This window comes from Chrysemys picta, chromosome 7, assembly GCF_011386835.1.
Source record: "Chrysemys picta bellii isolate R12L10 chromosome 7, ASM1138683v2, whole genome shotgun sequence".
In the NCBI taxonomy this organism is placed as follows: Eukaryota; Metazoa; Chordata; order Testudines; family Emydidae; genus Chrysemys; species Chrysemys picta.
Genome location: NC_088797.1, coordinates 84399796 through 84420148, shown reverse-complemented (window position 1 = coordinate 84420148; position 20353 = coordinate 84399796). Strand labels below are relative to the sequence as shown.

Here is a 20353-nt window from a genome sequence, read left to right as displayed (position 1 = left end):
AGTCAGTGTGGGTCTTGTGGAATTTTTTAAAATGTATTATAGGAAAGATCCTTCAAGACAAAGTGCCTGGACAAGTCAGCCTCGGAGTCTTTGGAATCTGAGAAATTAGAGATTTCTTAAAAGTAGGGAATTTGTAGCTAGGACTTGGCAATGTTTCCCCTCTAGTCTCTTCAGGAAAAGCAACTCCCTTACACTACTGTCTTCTTTCATCCTCTTTCTCTTCTACCAGACAAAGAGCTGAATTCAATTTGGCATTTGTGATGATGGAGGCTGAACAAGAGGAGTACAAAGAAAGGCCTCAGAGGAAACTGTTAATCAGTGCAGTGAGTTTGGGCAGGAAACATACTGGAACGCACATTGCTACACATTAAGACGCTTCCCTTTGATTTCAGCCTAGAAACAACATACACCTACCTCTTCTGTTAACAACAATCAGATCCTATGGAGGAAGGGTTGAATTCTCCTTTCAGTTACTGTGATGCATCCTCATTGCAGTCACTGGAGTTGCACCCAGGTGACTGAGAACATTTAGTCTATGGGCTATCTTTAAACAAGTTTAGGTTGAGAAATACCAATAAAATCTGAGAATTTGAAGGTAAAAGTGAGAATTTTAATAAACTATTTCCCAATCTGTGTCCCTGGCATACAATGTTTAGCACTTTTATAGTGCCTTTCATCACCAAAGATCTTTACAAACATTACCTAATTAATCCTTGAAATTCCCCTGAGATGTAGGCAGAAACTATACCACCTGATTTAGCTGTCCAACCACATGAGTAACAAATAGTGATTAGTTAAAGCATTTCACAGTTGAAGACACTAAGGTTAAGTGACTTTTCCAAGGCTACAGAGGGAATCCTTGTCAGACCCTGTATTAGAATTAAGGAGTTCCTGGCTCTGAGTGTAATAACTAAAGAGGGGATTTTTAATCTCTCATCATTTATATTTAGACATTTATTAGTGAAAATCTCTTGGTCATACAATCCTGTACTTACTCAACCCAAATGCATTCAAACTATAGCAACAAGAATCATGCACATAGCTATATTCAGCTGGTTCACTGTGATTAATCACACAGTTCCCATAAAAAGAACAAATATTTCTCAGAAAGGAGATAACACATTTTCTAATTACAGAAGTGTAGCTCTTAACAGGTATCTCCTCTACAATTCAGAGAAAAAGCATGCCCCCTAAATGTCTTAAGTTTAAACAGCAACAACCCTCTGGATGATTTAAAGAAAGCAATTGTTTTTCCTAATTAATTTTAATAACCAAGATCAAATAATTTCTGCTACAAACTTCTAAAACGTATACATAAAACCAACTTAAAAGTGTAACGCATCCACCTGCCATTACAGAAATGCAAAATGGCAAAAGTTGAATATGTTTACCTGACTTCAGGTGCTGGAATTCCTACCACAATGCAGTCCAACTGCACTTTGGTTCCTTCAGGAACTTCTCTGCTTTTCAGTTTTTGTGTAAAGTGTGGTGGCTGTCCGAGAGGCTCCTCAAAATATAAAGATGTGGGTGCTGTCTCTGTTGTTAATTCTGTACTTTCTAATTGATTTATAGCTTCCAAGTTTGCCTCCTGTAGATCATTTGTTTTTTCAAGTATATGCTCTGCTTTATTATCCAAGTCTTGAGGTACTGGAATAGAAGGTCGTTCTCTCTTTTCTGACAGCTTTGGGAAACTAGGGCTACCTTCTTGAGCAGCCTTATTTTTAGATTCAAGTTTGCTCCTGTAGTTTTTGCATGTTTTAGGTCTTATTCTTTTAGAATTATGTGCTTTGAAAAGTGAAGAAAGCTCCTCAATAAAATCTGCTGCCTTGTTTAGGAATTCCTTTTTGGATTCTGCTTCAGAACCAAACGGTTGTTTCTTTAGATCCTGAGTGCTCTCTTTGGAACCTTTTGTTTCTGTGACATGATCCAGGCAAAAGTTTGAGTGGAGACTATTGTCTGAAGTTGGCAAAACTGTGGACTGGGCCACTTGTTTGTTTGAAACTGTTTTTCCACAGTTTTTCACTTGATCAGAGCTATAATGTACATGTGTCTGTTGCTCATCCTGTTTTTCAAGTGGATCTTGATCAATTGCTTGTCTTGCCAGATTTACACTTTCATCTAATTCTTCTTGGCTCAAAAAGGCAGAGAGATCTGGAAGGTCATCTTGGCCAGCTACTTCCTCTGAAGCCCCAGAAGTACTGCCATAATGGAAAGTATGGGGAGATGCTTCTGATCTACTTCTTTCAGTGTTCCCTGGATGTCTGGTTTCAGCTAAATAACTCTCTCTCAGAAGTTGAGATATTGAAGTGGAAGATTCTAAACTGTTGTCTTGCATGCTGTCAACAAAAAGGACAAATAGGACCACACCTTATCAATAGTAAATTAGTTGCCAGCACAGAATTATAGGTGTCTGAAAAGCAGAACACAAAGTTTTTAAATTGTACTTCTGTTCTAAATTTTTCTTGTAAAAATGACCTCTTTTTATTAAATAGACCTGTTCTTGTGTATATTCAGAGTCAGATCTGCTGACTTTGTTAACTAAAATCAGTTTTTATTACTTTTGACTCCTATTAGACTTGCAGAGCTATTCTATTCCAGGTAATAGGTCAAGAGAATTGTTAACTAATTTCCAGTTGTAAAACCTTTATGATTGACTATGTGCGAGCCAGCAAGAACCCACTTTGACTTTTAGTTTTGATGCTGACTTTGTAGGACTGACAATTAGGAGAAAAACAAACAAACAAACAAAAACAAACAAACAGCTTTACAGTACTTTTAAACTGAGCAAATTTGGTTTGAAATCACTGAGAGTCAATAAGTATATAAACCCACAAAGTCAATTTTTGGGGTTAAAAACACTCTAATGGCAATTTTTCATTGAAAACTCATAGAAAATAATATATTAAGTACATAAGAATGGTCACACCAGGTCAGATCAATGGTCCATCTAGCCCAGTATTCTGTCTCTAACAGTGACCAGTGCCAGATACTTCAGAGCGTATGAACAGAACAGGGTAGTTTTGAGTGATCCATCCCCTGTCATCCAGTCTCAGCTTCTAACAGTCGGAGGCTTAGGGACACCTGGAGAATAGGGTTGCGTCTCTTAACATCTTGGCTAAGAGCCATTGATGGACCTATCCTCCATGAACTTATCTAATTCTTTTTGAAACCCAGTTATACTTTAGGCCTTCACAATTTCCCATGGCAATGAGTTCCACAAGCAGACTGTGCATAGTGTGAAGAAGTACTTCCCTTTGCTTGTTTTAAACCTGCTGCCTACTAATTTTATTGGGTGACCCCTAGTTCTTGTGTTATGTGAGGGGGTAAATAACACTTCCCTATACATTTTCTCCATACCATACATGATTTTATAGACCATTATCGTATCCTCAATTACTCATCTCTTTTCTAAGATGAACAGTCCCAGTCTCTTTAATCTTTCCATATATGGAACCTATTCCATGCCCCTAATTATTTTTGTTGATCTTCTCTGTACTTTTCCAATTCTAATATATCTCTTTTGAGATGGGCTGACCAGAATTGCACTCTGTATTCAAGGTGTCAGCATACCATGTATTTATAAAGTGGAATTATGATATTTTCTGTTTTATTGTCTATCCCTTTGCCAATGGTTCCTAACATTCTGTTAACTTTTTTGACTTTTGTTGCACATTGAGTGAATCAGGGAACTATCCACAATGCCTCCAAGAACTCTTTCTTGAGTGGTAACAACTACCGTATATACTAATTCATAAGCCAAATTTTTTTAGTAAAAAAGAGAAGCACCAGAGAAGGGGGTCGGCTTATGAACGGGTATAGAGAGGGAGAGGTGAGACACAGCCCCTCCCCACAACAGAGGGAGCAAGGAGTGGCAGCATAGCCAGCAGAGGCAGAAGGGAAGAGGCAGGGTCAGAGTCTCTCCGCTTCTGGACACGCTGCTCTCCCCCCAGTCTCGGAAGCAGCTGCAGCTCCGGGGCTGGCAGGCTGTGGCCGCGCCGCCCAGCCCACCGGAGCACACTGCGGCTGTGCCACCCAGTCTGGCCCGCCGGAGGAGGCTGCGGCCGCGCCACCCAGCCTGCCGGAGCAGCTCCAGACAGGCCAGAGACATCCTCCTCTGGCCCTCCCCAGATAAGGTGGGAAGGGATGGGATGGGGAGAGTGTGGGGGTCCCAGGCTAGGGGTGGGGTCATGTGGGGGGTGGTCACAGGGGTTACTCCCCTGACTCCCAGCTTCTCCCCCCCAAAAAATTTCCCCACCAGTTGCTGTCCCGGCCTGTCAGGGTAAGCAGCTGGCGCGCCGGGACACTTTGTTTACTTAGGTTTACCTCCATGCCTGCGGGCGCTTGAGGTAAACAAACCATCTCGGCCCACCAGCAGCTTATCCTGATGGCCCGGGAGCCAAAGTTTGTTGTCCCCTGAATTATAGGGTCGTCTTATGAACGGGTTATAAAAAATTTCCATTTTTACTTATCCATCTTGTGGGGGTCGGCTTATAAACAAACCGGCTCATGATCAAGTATATACGGTAATTTATCCCCCATCATTTAGTATGTATAGTTGGGATTATATTTTCCAATCTGCATTACTTTACACTTATCAAAACTAAATTTCATCTGCCATTTTGTTGCCCAGTTTAATGAGATTCCTTTGTAACTCTGCAGTCAGCTTTGGCATTAACTATTTTGAGTAATTTTGTATTGTCTGCAAATTTTTCCTGCTCACTGTTCATGTCCCGTTACAGATCATTTATGAATATGTTGAACAGGACAGGTCTCCATACAGACCCTTGGGGGACCACTCTAAATTTATTCCTACTGGGCTGTCTATTAATTGCAGTTAACTCATGAGATTAACTCAAAAAAAGTAATCATGATTTAAAAAATTAATCACGATTAATCACAGTTTTAATAGCACTGTTAAACAATAGAATATCAATTGAAATTTATTAAATATTTTGGATGTTTTTCTACATTTTCAAATATATTGATTTCAGTTACAATACAGAATACAAAGTGTACAATACTCACTTTATATTATTTGTTATAAATATTTGCACTGTAAAAATGCTGGCCACCGGCCCTGCTCAGCCTTCTGCCAGTCAGGGGTTCCGTTCACCCAGGCCGGCAGCAGGTTGAACGGGGCCGGCAGCCGGGACCCCGGCTGGCAGCAGCGTGCCAGTAAAAATAGGTTTGTGTGCTGCCTTTGGCATGTGTGCCGCAGGTTGCCAACCCCTGGCCTAGTCCCTACTCCTTACCATGGAGCTGGCTGGGCATGGGGAGGAAAGCACATTGTCTGTTTCCATTTGAGGCTGTCGGAGACACAATCCCTTACAGAGTGTCTCTGGAATGGGGCAGCTTCATATTGCTCCATTTAAGGCTGATGCTAAATGTTACAATCTATCTCTTTGTGGTTTTATACATGGGAATGGTTTGATATTTTACATGAATTGTACAAGTGTAACTAACAGCAATATTTGTCCCACTGATTTGCCTGGGCAAGTTTTTTATCCTGAAAAGTTCATTATTTTTAACCACAATGTCATTCCATTTCTATGCTCTCTGTAAAACTAAATGCATTGTCCATCAAGACCTGAAGAGGAAGGATGCATTCCTGTGGAAATATGAGCACAATGGATGGTCACATGAGGAGATACAAGTTGAAAAATGACTCGATAAGACCAAACCCTGTCATCTCCTGCAGTGAAATAAAGGTAAATGCTTCATAAATTGATTGGATGGAGAAGATATATGGAATCATCTAACGCTGGCTAGTCAAGATTTCATTTATATAGATCTATTGGGATTACAAATTTCTCATTTCAGTGTGATGTCTATTCCCATGGTCCTCATTAATCATCATGCATTTTTTCTGCACCTAGACAAAACAAACAAACAGTTGTGTTTCTGTGTGTTTCTTCTGAATTTTTGTGCTGGGGCTTGTGTTTTTCCTCTGGATTCTTCATACAAAACACTGAAACACAAATAAAATGATCTCTAATTCCCTAAAGAAATAAAATTCTGATGTCTGTTAGGGCACTTAAGCCAGTTATCAGGAGGAACATTTGGCTTAGCAAAAGTAGTTGGAGAATGTACACTAGCAGAAGAGTACAATAAATAGGCATCTTTCAATAACAAAAAAAGGAGCATTAGTTTGAAAATATAAAATAGCAGATATAATATTTTGGTCATGCAAGTTCTTCAGGAAGATCTGTAATAAAAATAACAAAAAACAAAACATTAAAATACCAAGGGCTAGATTTTGACAAGCCATAACACAGGCACATAGGGGAGTGCAAAGTGTCTCCCCTCTCATGTGGCCAGACTAGGGTTGCTTGCCTGATGGCTCAGACCTCAGATACTGGGGGAGAGCTGAGGCTCTGTACCCAACACTGACCCCTGTAAGCATGTGGGCAGGAAATAAGCAAAACGAAGACTCCACCCAGCTATGTGCCAGCCAGCAAATCTGGTCAGGCATGAGATAGGAAAACAAACAGTACCCCAGAGAGGGGATGAGTTAACTTTCTTCCTCCTACCCATCAGAGCAGGAGCGGAGCACAGAGTTCCTCCTAGGATGGTGCATCTAGGCATATCTTCATTCATAGGCTGAACATAAAAGCTCAGTCTAATCCTAGTTATGCTTACATTTTTCTTTAGAGATCATTCAGGGTCAAATTGTTGTATCTAACTCTATTTTCTATTTTCAGCTTGCCTAGAAGATAATTCTTTTGTTTATTTTTAGTAAGGTAGAAGTTGGCTGCTAGTCAAACATCATACTTTGAGACAGCATTTGGTTATCTAAACTCAGAAATATTGTGAATAATATGATAGCTAGAGTCAAATGAAAAAATGCTGAGTTTCACCAAGGACTTGCTCTGAGAAAATCGAACAACCAAATTACAAATAAGCCTCAAGAGATGTGCAATTTATTTATTTTTTATTAAAAGAAGTTGTACTCTTCAAGCACTCCACAGAGCAAAGTGATAAAGAAGTACATCTGGGTAAGCTAAAGCTGTCTAGATTTCAAAACTAGAAGAGAACAACACAATCTCTATTGAGGTCAAACACACAATCTAGCAAGATCCCTGGGTTGGAAAATGATAGAACTGAATTTAATTTATTTACTAAAATACCTATACATCTCTTACATAGTTTCTTTTCAGCAATCTAAAACATATTACCAGAGCAATGACTACAATGTTAAAGGCTTGATTAAAAATGAGTCTTCGTTCTTATATTGCAATGGTAGGGACTACAGAAGAAGCTGAACTGCAAATTATCCAGATTTGGATCCAGTCTTTAACATCTCCTTCCTGGCTCAAATTTCAGGATTTTGGTTTGGCCTGGTTATGTCTTGGGGATTTCCCCTTCATTTTTCTCATCAGAATGTTGGAACAGCCAAAGAAGAGTTTGCCCTATATAATCTATTCCATGCATCATGGTGGACCCAATGCATAGCGGGATAGAAGTTTGGGAGTTTAGTCAGTGATGTGTGAGATATCCATACGGTGCTGATGTGATCAATGAAGCTTATACAGAGTTATGCATATCTCTATTTAGACTCTGTGACTTGACACCCCTCCCCCCATCCCCAGTAAAACGCTACTCAACAGAGACCGTCTCTAGCAGGGACACAATAGACTAGATTTTCTCGGGTAAATCAAAGCACCAAAACCTTAGTCAAATTTTGTAGTGGAGATTGGAAAAGAGAGCATCTGTTTTAGTAAACCAAAAGTCAACAGGAGAAATTGTGAAGCTACTTCTAAATAGCTTGTTAGTGATATTTAGGATGGAAAATGGGGAGATAAAACCTGATTATCTCCACTGACACAAGGACGGAGTCTAGCAACATTGACTATACATGGTTCTTCTGTCCACTTTGCTAATTTGGGTTCAATTAACTGGATAAACACTGAGTTCCAAAAAGCCTACATTTCTGCCAATGTTCTGTTGTTAGCCAAGTGTCCTTTAGGGTAAGATATACCACAATGCTCGAATTGGCTTCAACAACTTGATTTTGGCAATGGCTTGACCTAAATGTCGTATGTTCAAAGCAAGGGGATTCCTAAATGACAGGAGTCTGTCCCATGAGACTGTTGTGTGCCAATTCAATTTATATAGAATGGAGTTACTTAAATTCATTCTCTTGTTGTCACTGAAAGAATCCTGAGTCTTGTTGAGATAAATGATAGTGAAATATTTGCAAATAGGGAGAATTCTTGGACACATTGGATGCAAGTCAGCTCCTGTGTTTGGCTAGGAAAAAGCTGAATGCCTGATGTTACAAGCTATCTAATAATAAAGTGGTAATCTGAAAGTGAAGCATTCAAACACCTTCTTTGGCATTCAGTCTGATTTTAAAATGAGTAGATTTAGTCAACCCATATCATTCCTGCCTGCCACTTCTAACTCCCATTAATAGAATATGAAAGAAACTGAGGTTTAAAATCTCTAGCCACAGAATAACTAGCAAATTGCTAGTTTGACCTTTTTTCTTGCATATTGAAATTTGTGGGTCAGATGCTTAGAGGTTGAGAATTGGTGTTGCTCTGTTCATGTCACACAAGCTGAGGACCTCTCCCTATATTTCTACTGCTTCTGGTTAAAAATTAAAAGTTTAAATCATTAGTGATATTAGATTATATCCATCTCCAATTCATTTAATTGAACATAAGTCATCCCTACCCAATTTATAAAATGTAACATTAACCAAACACAAAAACTTCAACACTAAACAATTAAATTAGTTTTTAATAATTAAAATGATACATAGGCCATTAAAAAACAAGCACAGAGATGTCACATGTGATCTTTCAGATATCTAAAGATCCCAGTCGCATTCCCACATGCTTGTGGGAATTGTCACATAACAGTTGTCCTTGTTTCTGTTTCCGGTTACTGCCTGTTGATATGTTAGACAGACTTTGAGACTCCAGACTCATGAAAGGTTAGGCTGGAGATGGGGAGTTAGGTCAGCTGTGTTCTGTGTTCCTAAGACTTTTTTTTTTAAATTTATTATGGAAAATTACTTACAAGAAAATGGTATATCACTCAGTTTTAGATACAAGTAGTAGTTTTTATTCCAGTTCCCACACCAATTGCAGTTAACTAAGTAACAGAAATCACATTTCAAAATACTGGCATGAAAACAAAGAAAAATAAAGGAAGCTTCCCAGTTCTCAGAGAAAGCAACAGCTTCTGATGGGAAAAATACCTATAATAGTAAGTGGGTTAAAATGCAAGTCAGTCTATTGCTTCAGATATATTTTTCTAGATAATTTACTTTTCAACATTCACATGTTTTAATATGCCCCCTGCTTTGTTTAATCTATAATACATTTTAGAATCCCTAATAGTTACAAACATCATTTGACTGAGAGGCTAAGAAATTCTTACAAGTGTTTGCTCATTGTTACATAATTTTGTAAATAATAATTTAAATATCTCCACATACTGTTATTCCAGCCTTTGGGTTGTAAGTAAGTATCTAGTTTCCCATGGATTTTTTTAAAATTGCGGTTATAACTGATGTAAGCTGAGGATCTATGGAGAAAACACTGACTCCCTTTGGGCCGCTACTGCTTCTACTGAAGTCAATGGGAATTTTGTCATTGACTTAGATTGGATCAGAATCAGGTCTTTTGTGTGAACAAAATCTAATAAAAAAAGGTCAACGTGTTATTGCTGAACTGTGGAGGACAATTACATTTTTATTAGTGAGTGTTGACACATTTCTTCAGAAACCATTCTTATGAATATATATTTTAAGCCCTACCCTTGAATATTTATTCACCTGACCCTCAATCTCACTGTTACATCAATGGGATGTCTAAGAAAGAAGCAATGTAGAACTTTCAAACCTTCATGAAATTAAAAAAACACATACAAAATTTCCCCTTTCCTTTATTTTGTTCTTTTTTAAAGCTTCTCTCATCTTGCCATATATTAGGAACAATATTCATGGTATTGGAGTATGGTTACAATAAACCACTTTCGTGATTATCGTGCACAACAGATATTATCCCTAGTTCAAAGTTTAGATATGTAGTGCTGTAATAAAATGAGAATATTTAAGACCCTCTCTTACCCTGATTTTGAGTTGTTTTTGCCTTCTCAGCAGCTCTCTGGACTGCAAAGCAAACAATATTTTTGAGCAATACTAGCTGAAGTCAGATTGAAATTTAAATAAATTCAGGATTAATTTTAAAATGTAAAACTGTTAAAGATGAACATGTTTTCTAAATTAGCTATTACTTATCAGAAGTCAGCATTAGTGCTGCAGTCTTTGAGGGCTGGTGTAGTTGTTTTTCCACAGCCAGATGTCTTTCTCTCCTACTGGGATGTGAGGCCGGAACCAATGTCAATGGGCCTTAAATATAGTATTGTATGCCCTAATTCTGTAAGCCTTTTTTGACTCAAGTAGTCCTTAATCACCTGGACAGTCCCATTTAATCAAAGATTACCCTCATAAGAAAGAGCTTGTATAACTGGGCCCAGAGATGCCGCATAACTGTGGATAGTGGGGGGAGGGGCACAATTAAAACATTCGGGGGGGGGGCGGTATGTGACCACCCCATGTGTTGCCTCTGCCTCCATCCCTGACTCAGGTCAGTGGGCGGTCTGCAAAGCAGGCAGTGGGAAGTCCTGAGACTCCAGCAGCAGGGAGGAGAAACTGCCCTGTGTAGTGGATAGGGGGAGCTCAGCCAGCCTCCCTGCTGCTTCCTCTCTCCCCATGCTGCACGGACACACGGAGAGTGCTGCCGCTAGGGGGACCCACTTCCTTCTTGCTACTGGGCGTCCTGGTGAGAGGCATCCCGAGAAATCGGGCGGGAGGCACATGACGCCTATGTGTCCCCCTCCCACACGCATCGCCTCTGATTCTGGGTTTATAGACCTCGAGATTTAGCACTCTAGAGCTGTGTGAACAATTGATTTTTCTGTTTGCTGCCCAACCCAAAATACCATAAAGAACATTCATTTTGGGTCTATCTAAAACAAACAAACAAAAAAATCAGTTTTCTCAGTGAAATGAAAAACAAACAAAAATTAATTTTGGATTGATTGAAACATTTTGTTCAACCTGAAACAAAACATTTAGTTTCATTTGGGGATTTTTTAACCCTTTAAAATTAGTTTAAACAAGTTTCAAAACAAACATCAAAATGTAAAAAAAATATTTCAAATGTAAAAAAAAAAATCAAAATGTTTTGTTTAGAAACTTGTATAAAAATGGTTTGAATTCTTCTACATTAAAACCAATTTTTTTCAGATGAAACTATTCACTGAATTCAACACAAATTTTCGAGTAGTTTTGCTCAATGCAAAAATGCACTTTTTGGCTAATAAAATATTTGTCCCAAAGGTTTGCACAGCACTGCTTTGGTAAATCCCAAGGGAGACGAGGATGTTATGTATAGATACAAAAAAGCCACAACTATAAAGCAAAGTAAGAGTGACAAACCTTTGTGCTCCTATTCTGGCTCCCTTCCAAACATAAGGAGACTTGATTTGGTGGGCCCTCCATACCCAGAACTATAGATAAGCATTCCAGGCAGAAGTTAAAAGATCAGAGATTGTGGGCCAAATGTTTTATTGAATATGTAGCCTGATTTAGCCTCAGTCTTATCCACCCCAATTCTCTGTATTATTCGTGCTAGTATTAGGACTGATCAATGAATGGGAGCACTATGCATAGGACTGAGGACAGCCTGAATACAACCTTAGTTCATGTCTGAAGCCAAAACTTAAATGTTAGTGCTCAGATATAATTTTAATATATTTCATGTGTTCAGTGTTAGGTGACACATTAAGATACCCAACAAGGTACTGTGTGGTATTTTACATTATTTGAACAATGAGCCATGTTCTGCTGTGTTATACCATGCACACATGAGGGCATTATTCAATGGGGTTGTATTGGTATACCTGGAGGCAGAATTCGGCTCACAGTCTGTATGATAGAGATGGACAAACTCAGTGGAGTTTGAGATTTTTAAAGTTGGTTGTCCTGTTTTTTGGGTGTGCAAACTTGCTTGAGATCACAAACCTTTTCCTCTTGTAATTTAAACCTCTGATTTCTTAAGTGAGATTCAGTTTAAATAAAAGAACAGGAGTACTTGTGGCACCTTAGAGACTAACAAATGTATTTGATCCATGTGCCAGCAATGCCCCTCTGCCATGTACATTGGCCAAACCGGACAGTCTCTATGCAAAAGAATAAATGGACACAAATCTGACATCAGGAATCATAACATTCAAAAACCAGTAGGAGAACACTTTAACCTGTCTGATCACTCAATAACAGACCTGAGGGTGGCAATTTTGCAACAGAAAAGCTTCAAAAACAGACTCCAATGAGAAACTGCTGAACTTGAATTGATATGCAAACTAGATACAATCAACTTAGGCTTGAATAGAGACTGGGAATGGCTGAGCCATTACAAACATTGAATCTATCTCTCCATGTAAGTATTCTCACACTTGTTATCTAACTGTCTGTACTGGGCTAGCTTGATTATCACTTCAAAAGTTTTTTCTCTTACTTAATTGGCCCCTCAGAGTTGGTAAGACAACTCCCACCTTTTCATGCTCTCTGTATGTGTATATATATCTCCTCAATATAAGTTCCATTCTATGCATCCGAAGAAGTGGGCTGTAGCCCATGAAAGCTTATGCTCTAATAAATTTGTTAGTCTCTAAAGTGCCACAAGTACTCCTGTTCTTTTTGCGGATACAGACTAACACAGCTGCTACTCTGAAACCAGTTTAAATAAAACATTTTCTAGTGAAAAGGAAGTCTTTCCTCCTGCCCAGTACTGGTCTGTCACAGGTGGATGCCTTATTTGCAATAAATAACCTGTATTTTTCCTCATTAGATTTTTTTTCTGACTACTTTTCTTCATTCTTTTCCCCCACAGTCCTGCTATATTTGTTTTTCTCTCTGCCTGTTGTATGCTCCATTTTCACCACAATTTTTTCACTAAATTTTTCTTCCTTTTTTTTTTTGCAGTCTCTCCTAAGCAAAATGTGAAATCAATTAACATTGAAGTTGTCAGACTTTCAAACTACAAGATTTGAGTGGGTTTGAAATTAAGCAAATGAGTTTGCCCATCCCTGCAGTACATTGCTTATTAAAACAAGTGAAATATTAATTAGTATAATGGCCTGATTTGTACTGTGTGGTACTGATTTACTGATTCAGACAATGGTTTGTGATCTTTGACTGCATTATAGAATTGTTCTTTATTGTTCTATGTAATTTTTAAATCCCAAAATCTTACTATAGTATTACTTATAAAAATGTACGTACCCTGCTAATGCTAGCTGTTGGCAGGAAACACTGAAGGTCTGTATAATTCCTTTAGTCCCATAACAAAACTGTTGTAAAATTTTAAAAGAATGTACAGGAATAGTACCTAAAAAGTCTGAACTATGTTGTGTCATGGTCTTTATCTATGATAGACTATTGTCTATAAAAGCTTGCTCCTGAACTTATTGTAGAAGGAGTTTTTAACAGCTTAAATAAGTAATCACTTTTGGTTATCAGTATAAATACATTTAATTTTATTTAATTTTGATAGTACTCTCTGAGGAAAAAAGAGGAAAGAAAATATATCCTGTACTCATGAACCTTTAGGAAGGCCAGGGGAAAGAGTAGAGTTGAAGTTTATGAAATTGGATCCTTTAACATTTGCTGATTTTTTTTTTTTTAGTTTACAAACCTAAGAGCTTCTAAGTAAATTTAAACCTAATGACGTGAACAAAAATCTGCTGATAAAATGATCAATTCCCTTAACATGATCTGCATAATACTATCCTCACTAAGCAGATGAGCTCAAGAGCGACTCTATTCTCTTTTAAATTATGTATTATTTAATATAATTCAAGATGTACTACTGATTACTGCTTAATGTTGCAATATATTGGGCCAAACACTTGCCACTGACAGTCAAATGTCTTTCTGAGTGAGGTGGGGCGGGGGAGAGAGCAATGCCCTTCTATCTGGAGTGTTTCTGCAGCTGTTGTGTACATTAATCCAGAGAGCAGATCTCCCAACACTAAATATAGCCAGCAGTGTCATTTTACTTGAAAAAAAAAAAAAGAAAGTATTTAACCAAGGAGTCATATTAAATTAGGCCCGATTTTCTTTAAGAAGGAAATGCAAATTACTGTATATTGGTGTAATCCTAGCAATTATAAAGTAATCATTTCACTATATGGTAAAATGGGGAAAAACAAAAGTAAAATTCCTGCAAAGCAATTTTCATGTCATTGCTGCCTTCTGTTTATTCTTCCATCAGAGATGAACAGGCTGAGGGAATTTAGGAACCCCACCAATCCTATTCAAGCTCTTTATGATCCTACAGGACATTGTTTCTCTTTCACTCTAACTCACATGCTTCAGTGTAATTTAAATCAGATAGTTTAAAAGTGATCTGCTCCCTGCATATTTCTGATCTGCAATAAGTAGCACTCAGGTATATATTTTCATCGACCCTCTGTACACCTGTACAGTGTTATCAAAACACAGTAACGATCTAAAGTAAAGACATTACCTTTTTCAATTCCTCCAGATGTTGATGTCCAACTCTGGCACTCAGCAGCGATGCAATTATCCAGAAGTATTAAATTAAAGAAGCACAGGAATTCTTCAGGTCCTTAGGAACAGAAACAACTAGGAGTCCATAGATGAAAGGAGTGAACCTTAGTTATAGTGAGGATGGCTGTAAGAAGCCGGATAACCTGTCACCACCGGAGCAATAGCATTTGTCAGTTTGCAGGTCCCAAGTTATTTTGAGCAGCATAAACCATGTGCCTTTGAAACATTCCACCTCATTGGACAGGAGAATATTGAGCAAAGGGATTCCACTGCTATAACAGCACCTATGGACAGCTATTCAATCTTTCCACCCACAAAACTGCTCCTGCAGATGCTTATGCAGTCTTTTGCTGATTCAACCATGGAAATATATTTGCATTATATTAATTTCCTCTTGACAGAGAAGTTTATATTTGATAATAGGAATGTCATAATTTAGCCTTTTCATTTACTGTATTTGTTACGGTCAGAATTTATTAGAAGTATAAGATTACACTCACAGGGAAATCCATCAACATGTAACAATTTAAATGTTATGCAACTATATAGACATAATTCTACAACTTCAATAACAACTGGTGATATAGACATTATTAAAAATAAGGTGCTCCTGAATTTTTCTGAATGCTCACATGTGGCACAATCTTGCAAAAACCCCTAACAGTAGTTATAAATCCTCCATAAGAAAAAAACAACACCCTGCTAATTTTAGAACTTCTGAAATGTTATATTGAAAATAATCTTTGGGAAACAAACAAACAAACAAACAAAAAGCCTAATGGGGCAAACCAGCTTCAGCTGCAAATAAAACTGAAATGTCAAAATACATGTAGAAAAACTTCAAAATATTCAAAGCAAATGACAGAGATTTAGCAGCCATGCAACTCTGTATTAACATTATTATATACAGTGTAACATATAAGAAGTAATTACTGATCAAATTCATCACATCACTTTGAAAATGCAAAGGATAGATTCCAGATACTGGCAGGAAAGAGCTCTTTGGTTCCATCATCTGTTAAAATATCCATCTCATCAAAGTGCTATTGGATTTATAGCATATACAAAAAGTACTAAACCATAACTCCATCTTTATATATTCTGGACAGTAGATAGGTAATATCTCCATAGCAGCTGGTTTAGCTTTCTGTTATAAACTAGATTTCAACCTCCCTCCAGCTTCACCAAAACAGTAATAATCTGTCTGAAACTTATCAAGTGTGCTCCACTGGCAGAGGAGAATTTTTAGGAAATGTAGTTTTGAGGTGGAGTTATGAGACAAGGCATGTTAAGCATGATAATGTGAAAAGTCAGGAGTATTTCACTTTTGAAAAGTCTCCTAAACTTTTGGGGTGTTTTTTGGGAACATTGTGGCAAGAACAGCTTGGGCTATAAACTCCAATTTCAGTTTATTTTGCTGCCTTCACTGATACTGAAAAGTTGAGTAGTGAATTCAGTCCATTTGCAGAGAATTTTGAGAGATGGAGGTCAGATGTACACTTTATTATCTGTGATATCTGATGTGAACCTTACAGTGCTGGCAAGAGCTGCCTACTGATAATGTAATACTTCTAAGAGCTGGCATGAGCATTACAATACCTACAGGTACAGCCTACAAATACTGCAAGCTCTGTGTGGTCTGTTGTGCCTCTTAATATGCCCATAAAACCTATATAGAGTTTGGCTGAGATTATAATTATTATAAAATTTGCATGGGCTCTTGCAGAACTTTGAACTTCTGGCTGGACTACTGTAGAAAGGCCCATTATGATTTAGTCTGACCTCCAGAACACAAGGCATAGAATTTAAGCAAGTGATACCTGTCTCAAATCAATATAGATAAAAATACAGTCCAATTTTTTAAACAATAATGGACATCAAAGTGTTACAGAGTTACTCATCAATACAGTTAAAAAACTTCCAAGACAAAAATTAAGCTGGAATTACAGTTGTTAATATATATCAACAATGCAAGATTAAAACCTTTAAAGAATACTATAGTTAGAAAGCCAGTCTTTTGCCTTACAAGACACTCCTCCTTTCTAATGCCATTTTGATAACCCAAATACAAATTATTCTTCCCCTTCTCAGTCCTCACAGCTGATATCATGATAGCAGACCCCATAATATTGACAGGCTATAAAAGTAATCTAATGGATTTACTTCCATATGTGAACCATAATTTGGATATATTATTTTAGTCAATATAATTACTCAAAGCTATATTTCTGGCTTTCAATTCTAAGATATTTTGTACTGAAATACTTTTTTGGTAAATTCTCCAATAATCACCAATGGCTTTTGGAATTCTCTAATATAAATTTGCTTAGACTTTTTTGTTTAGCAGTTTCATATGAAATAATAATATCTGTTATGAAAGAATCCAGAAAACAGATAGTGTTTAAAATGCTCACCCTGTGATAAGGGATGTTTATGGAATTGTTTACAGGAACCATATATAATCAAATTTTAAGTAAGTGATTATAAAAATGGATTACATTTTAAAAATGTAATCTTGAAAATTAATATACTCTTCTTTCAGGTACTTTCTTGTCAGTCCTGAAACTCCTGTCCGGGGCATTACTGATGATGGAGCCAAATGCTGTTACAATAAGAACATAAGAACGGCCATACTGGGTCAGAACAATGGTCCATCTAGCCTAGTATCCTGTCTTCCAACAGTGGCCAATGCCAGGTACTTCAGAGGGAATGAACAGAACAGGTAATCAGCAAGTGATTCATCCCCCGTCGCCTATTCCTAGCTTCTGGCAAACAGAGGTTAGGGACATTTCAGAGCATGGTTTGGCATCCCTGACCATACTGGCAAATATAGGGTGACCAGATGAGAGGAAGAAAATATCAGGACACATGGGGGGCAGGGGGTCCGCCGGTGAAGGGGAAAAAAAAAGCCAAGTGCTGCCGGCGGAGCAAAACAAAAAAACAAAAAAACCCCAGCGCTGCCGGCGGAGCGAAATATCGGGACGTCTGGTCACCCTAGGCAAATAGCCATTGTTGGATCTATCCTTCATGAACTTAATGCAACCACACAAAAGCAATCTAAATGGATCCAGTAATCTATTTTGTCCATGTGAAAGTACTGCATACTATTTATCTGACTATTTTTCATAATTAGTCATTTATAAATAAGATTACCATTTCAAATTAATGTTACAAATCCTCCATCCAACAAAAGTTGTTAAAGCACTATTTCCTTGGTACAGAATGAGCAAAAACAGTTTTGTGTGTGAGAAAGAGAGAGAAACCAATGAGCAAAGCGTCCGATATTAAATAGATACATAAAATAATCACCCAGAGCTATCAAGTGGGTACGCAAAATTCGTTGTGACTAATGCCAAGATGTTTTTAAAGAAATTCAAGTCAGAATTATTGGATACAAATGTACTACAAAATATGTAGTTTCTAACACAGGGCATCCTCATCATTATGAAACAGAAACAATTTCAGTATGACATTATAGGTGAAATCCTGCCTGTATTGAAACCATTGACTTCAGTGAGGCCAGGATTTCACATCCAATATCCATAACTAGAAGTTTAAACAATTTATGTATTGTCACATCATAACTGTGAGAATTAAAGGAAGAAAACAAAACTTGATCTACTTACTTTTCCTTAGGTTTCGTACAGTTTGTTTTCTATTGATTAAGATCTTGACTCAGCAAAGCTCTTAAACATGTACTTATCTTCAAGCACATCAGTCATTCCATTGATTTCAATGGCACTAGTGACATGTTTGAAGTTAAGTATGTGCTTAAGTGCTTATGGGCATAGATGAATTTCATGGAGGAATATTATCTCAGCACCCCAAATCCTTAACTTCGATCACTGATATTTCGCCTTTATATTGGAGTTTGTAGGCCCCTACACTCCAAACAAGACCTTAATATTTGTAATGAAATTGCAAAACAAGAAAGAATATCCATTCAGCAGAAGACATACTGTTCCTTTTGAACCCATCTAATTAATATAACTAAGACACAGTACGGAATTCCCAGCTGCTTAACACATTTGAGTACATCATAACATATTCCAGGTGTTTAACTCACATGAGTATGTCATAACATATTCCAAGAGTTATGTTATTCACCACAGCATACAAAACTAACCAGAATGCATAGTCCAAATAAGGACTACTCAACTAAAGAAAGTAAAAGGAAATCTAGAAATAGGATATTCAAGCAATTTATATTCATTACAGTGTACAAAAATAACCTAATTTGTTAAAGTGCATGACACCAACTTCAATCTTAATGTACAATGAGACATGAAAAAATGGACAACAGAAAAGAGGAAAACAAATATTCATGCACCAATGCTGTCCCAGGCTGAGAGTGTAATCTGAGTACACAACATTAGCTGCTAGGTTTTCTCATTTATATGCAATTAAATATAATTATATTATCTCAATTATGCTAAAATTCCTCAGTGGAGATAAATGCACTATTTTACTAGAATAGTAATCCCAGGTTTGTCGTATCAGTGGACTGTCCTGTCCTTTTTTACTATTTAAAGGCAATCTTACAAATTTCAGTATACTAACAACTACCTGCTGTTGTCAGCATCTCTCATGTTCTATTTTATAACAAGTCTCCAGCAACAAAATTACACATATGTACTGAATACAGCTGTATTTCATTGCAAAGGTATAAATTCCATTACTTGTCTAGATGTGTGCATGTACTTTTCTAAATAGGGATTGTAGGGATAATTGTGTGATAAGATTTAAGTAATTAAAATATAGGTTGGGCTCAAGAATGATTTTAATGGTTTCATCTTTTACTTCTATGTAGGTTATTTTGTCTGCACTGAAGTTGAGAGATGAACCAGTACAGTGTATCATTTATAAATTAATTAAAATATTAAGCATGCAGTTATAAAAAAAGATGAGCTTAAGTGAAATACATCCCTAGGTAATTAAACTTATAGTCTTCCTAACCTAATTTACATTAAATCAATGCAATAGTCAAATCAAGGTTATAATTGAATTATAATCAGTAAATCAATGGTTCAATTTATCTGGTTCAGCAATTATTACAATAAGTCATTAAATCCAATTATAATTTACAAGCTAAGGAAAACAATTCATTTAATATTTCACAGGAAGATTATGGGGAGAAGCTGTTCCCTTTAAGCAATTTAAGAGTCTGTTAAAAACAGAGGCTAGTCCTAGGTTGGTTTTAAAGAAGTACAGCTCTGAGAATGCTTTCCTAGTAACTTCCTACTTTGGCTCTCTCTCCTATGAAGCTTCACAGTTCACACAAACCACATCAGACTTTTGTTTATTTAATCTATTTCTTCTCCCCACTTTAACACAATGCCTGCATCTTTCTTGCAGTCTTGCACAGCTACAAAATGATTTCTACGATCCTCACTCCTAGCAGATATAGGATGACACATGCTTAACCCTGAGATACTATTTAGATAACAGACTTAAGGCTATGGTTTACACCCCAAGGAACAGTTAATGATGCACAAAGAGACACACATACACAGACACTCATGTTAATGGGCATTGGAGTGATTTGAACATCCTCAAATTTGCTCTACAGAAGGATTTTCAAGCCTTCCTCAACTCATGTGATTGATCTTAGTTTTGGAACTAAGTTGATATTTACCAGTAGCTTTATTGACAATAGGATGGAACTTGAAGATTTTTTGCATGCAGGAGGAAAGTTTGGTTTCTTCTCTCTCAGTTGTAGGCTTCAGGCTTGGCGTAGTCAATGTTCAGTATCTTTCACCT

General features: G+C 37.3%; 1 protein-coding gene across 7 annotated transcripts in view; it reads right to left on the bottom strand.

Moving 5' to 3' along the window:
- Positions 1 to 20353, bottom strand: part of MYPN (myopalladin) — a 128419-nt gene that overhangs the window by 82150 nt on the left and 25916 nt on the right. Inside the window, exons 1-3 of one of the 7 annotated variants that reach the window (XM_008163056.4) lie at positions 14550 to 15126; positions 10082 to 10123; positions 1392 to 2336 (exon numbers count right to left, since the gene is read on the bottom strand). The exons of 2 other annotated variants lie outside the window; for them this stretch is intronic. In XM_008163056.4, coding sequence (XP_008161278.1) covers positions 1392 to 2335 — 944 coding nt within the window. In that variant the 5' untranslated portion in view covers position 2336; positions 10082 to 10123; positions 14550 to 15126. Of the gene's footprint in view, positions 1 to 1391; positions 2337 to 10081; positions 10124 to 14549; positions 15140 to 20353 lie in introns of those variants that run through there. 4 more of the 7 variants (XM_065553445.1, XM_005297291.4, XM_008163057.3 and 1 more) reach the window with 4 other exon arrangements.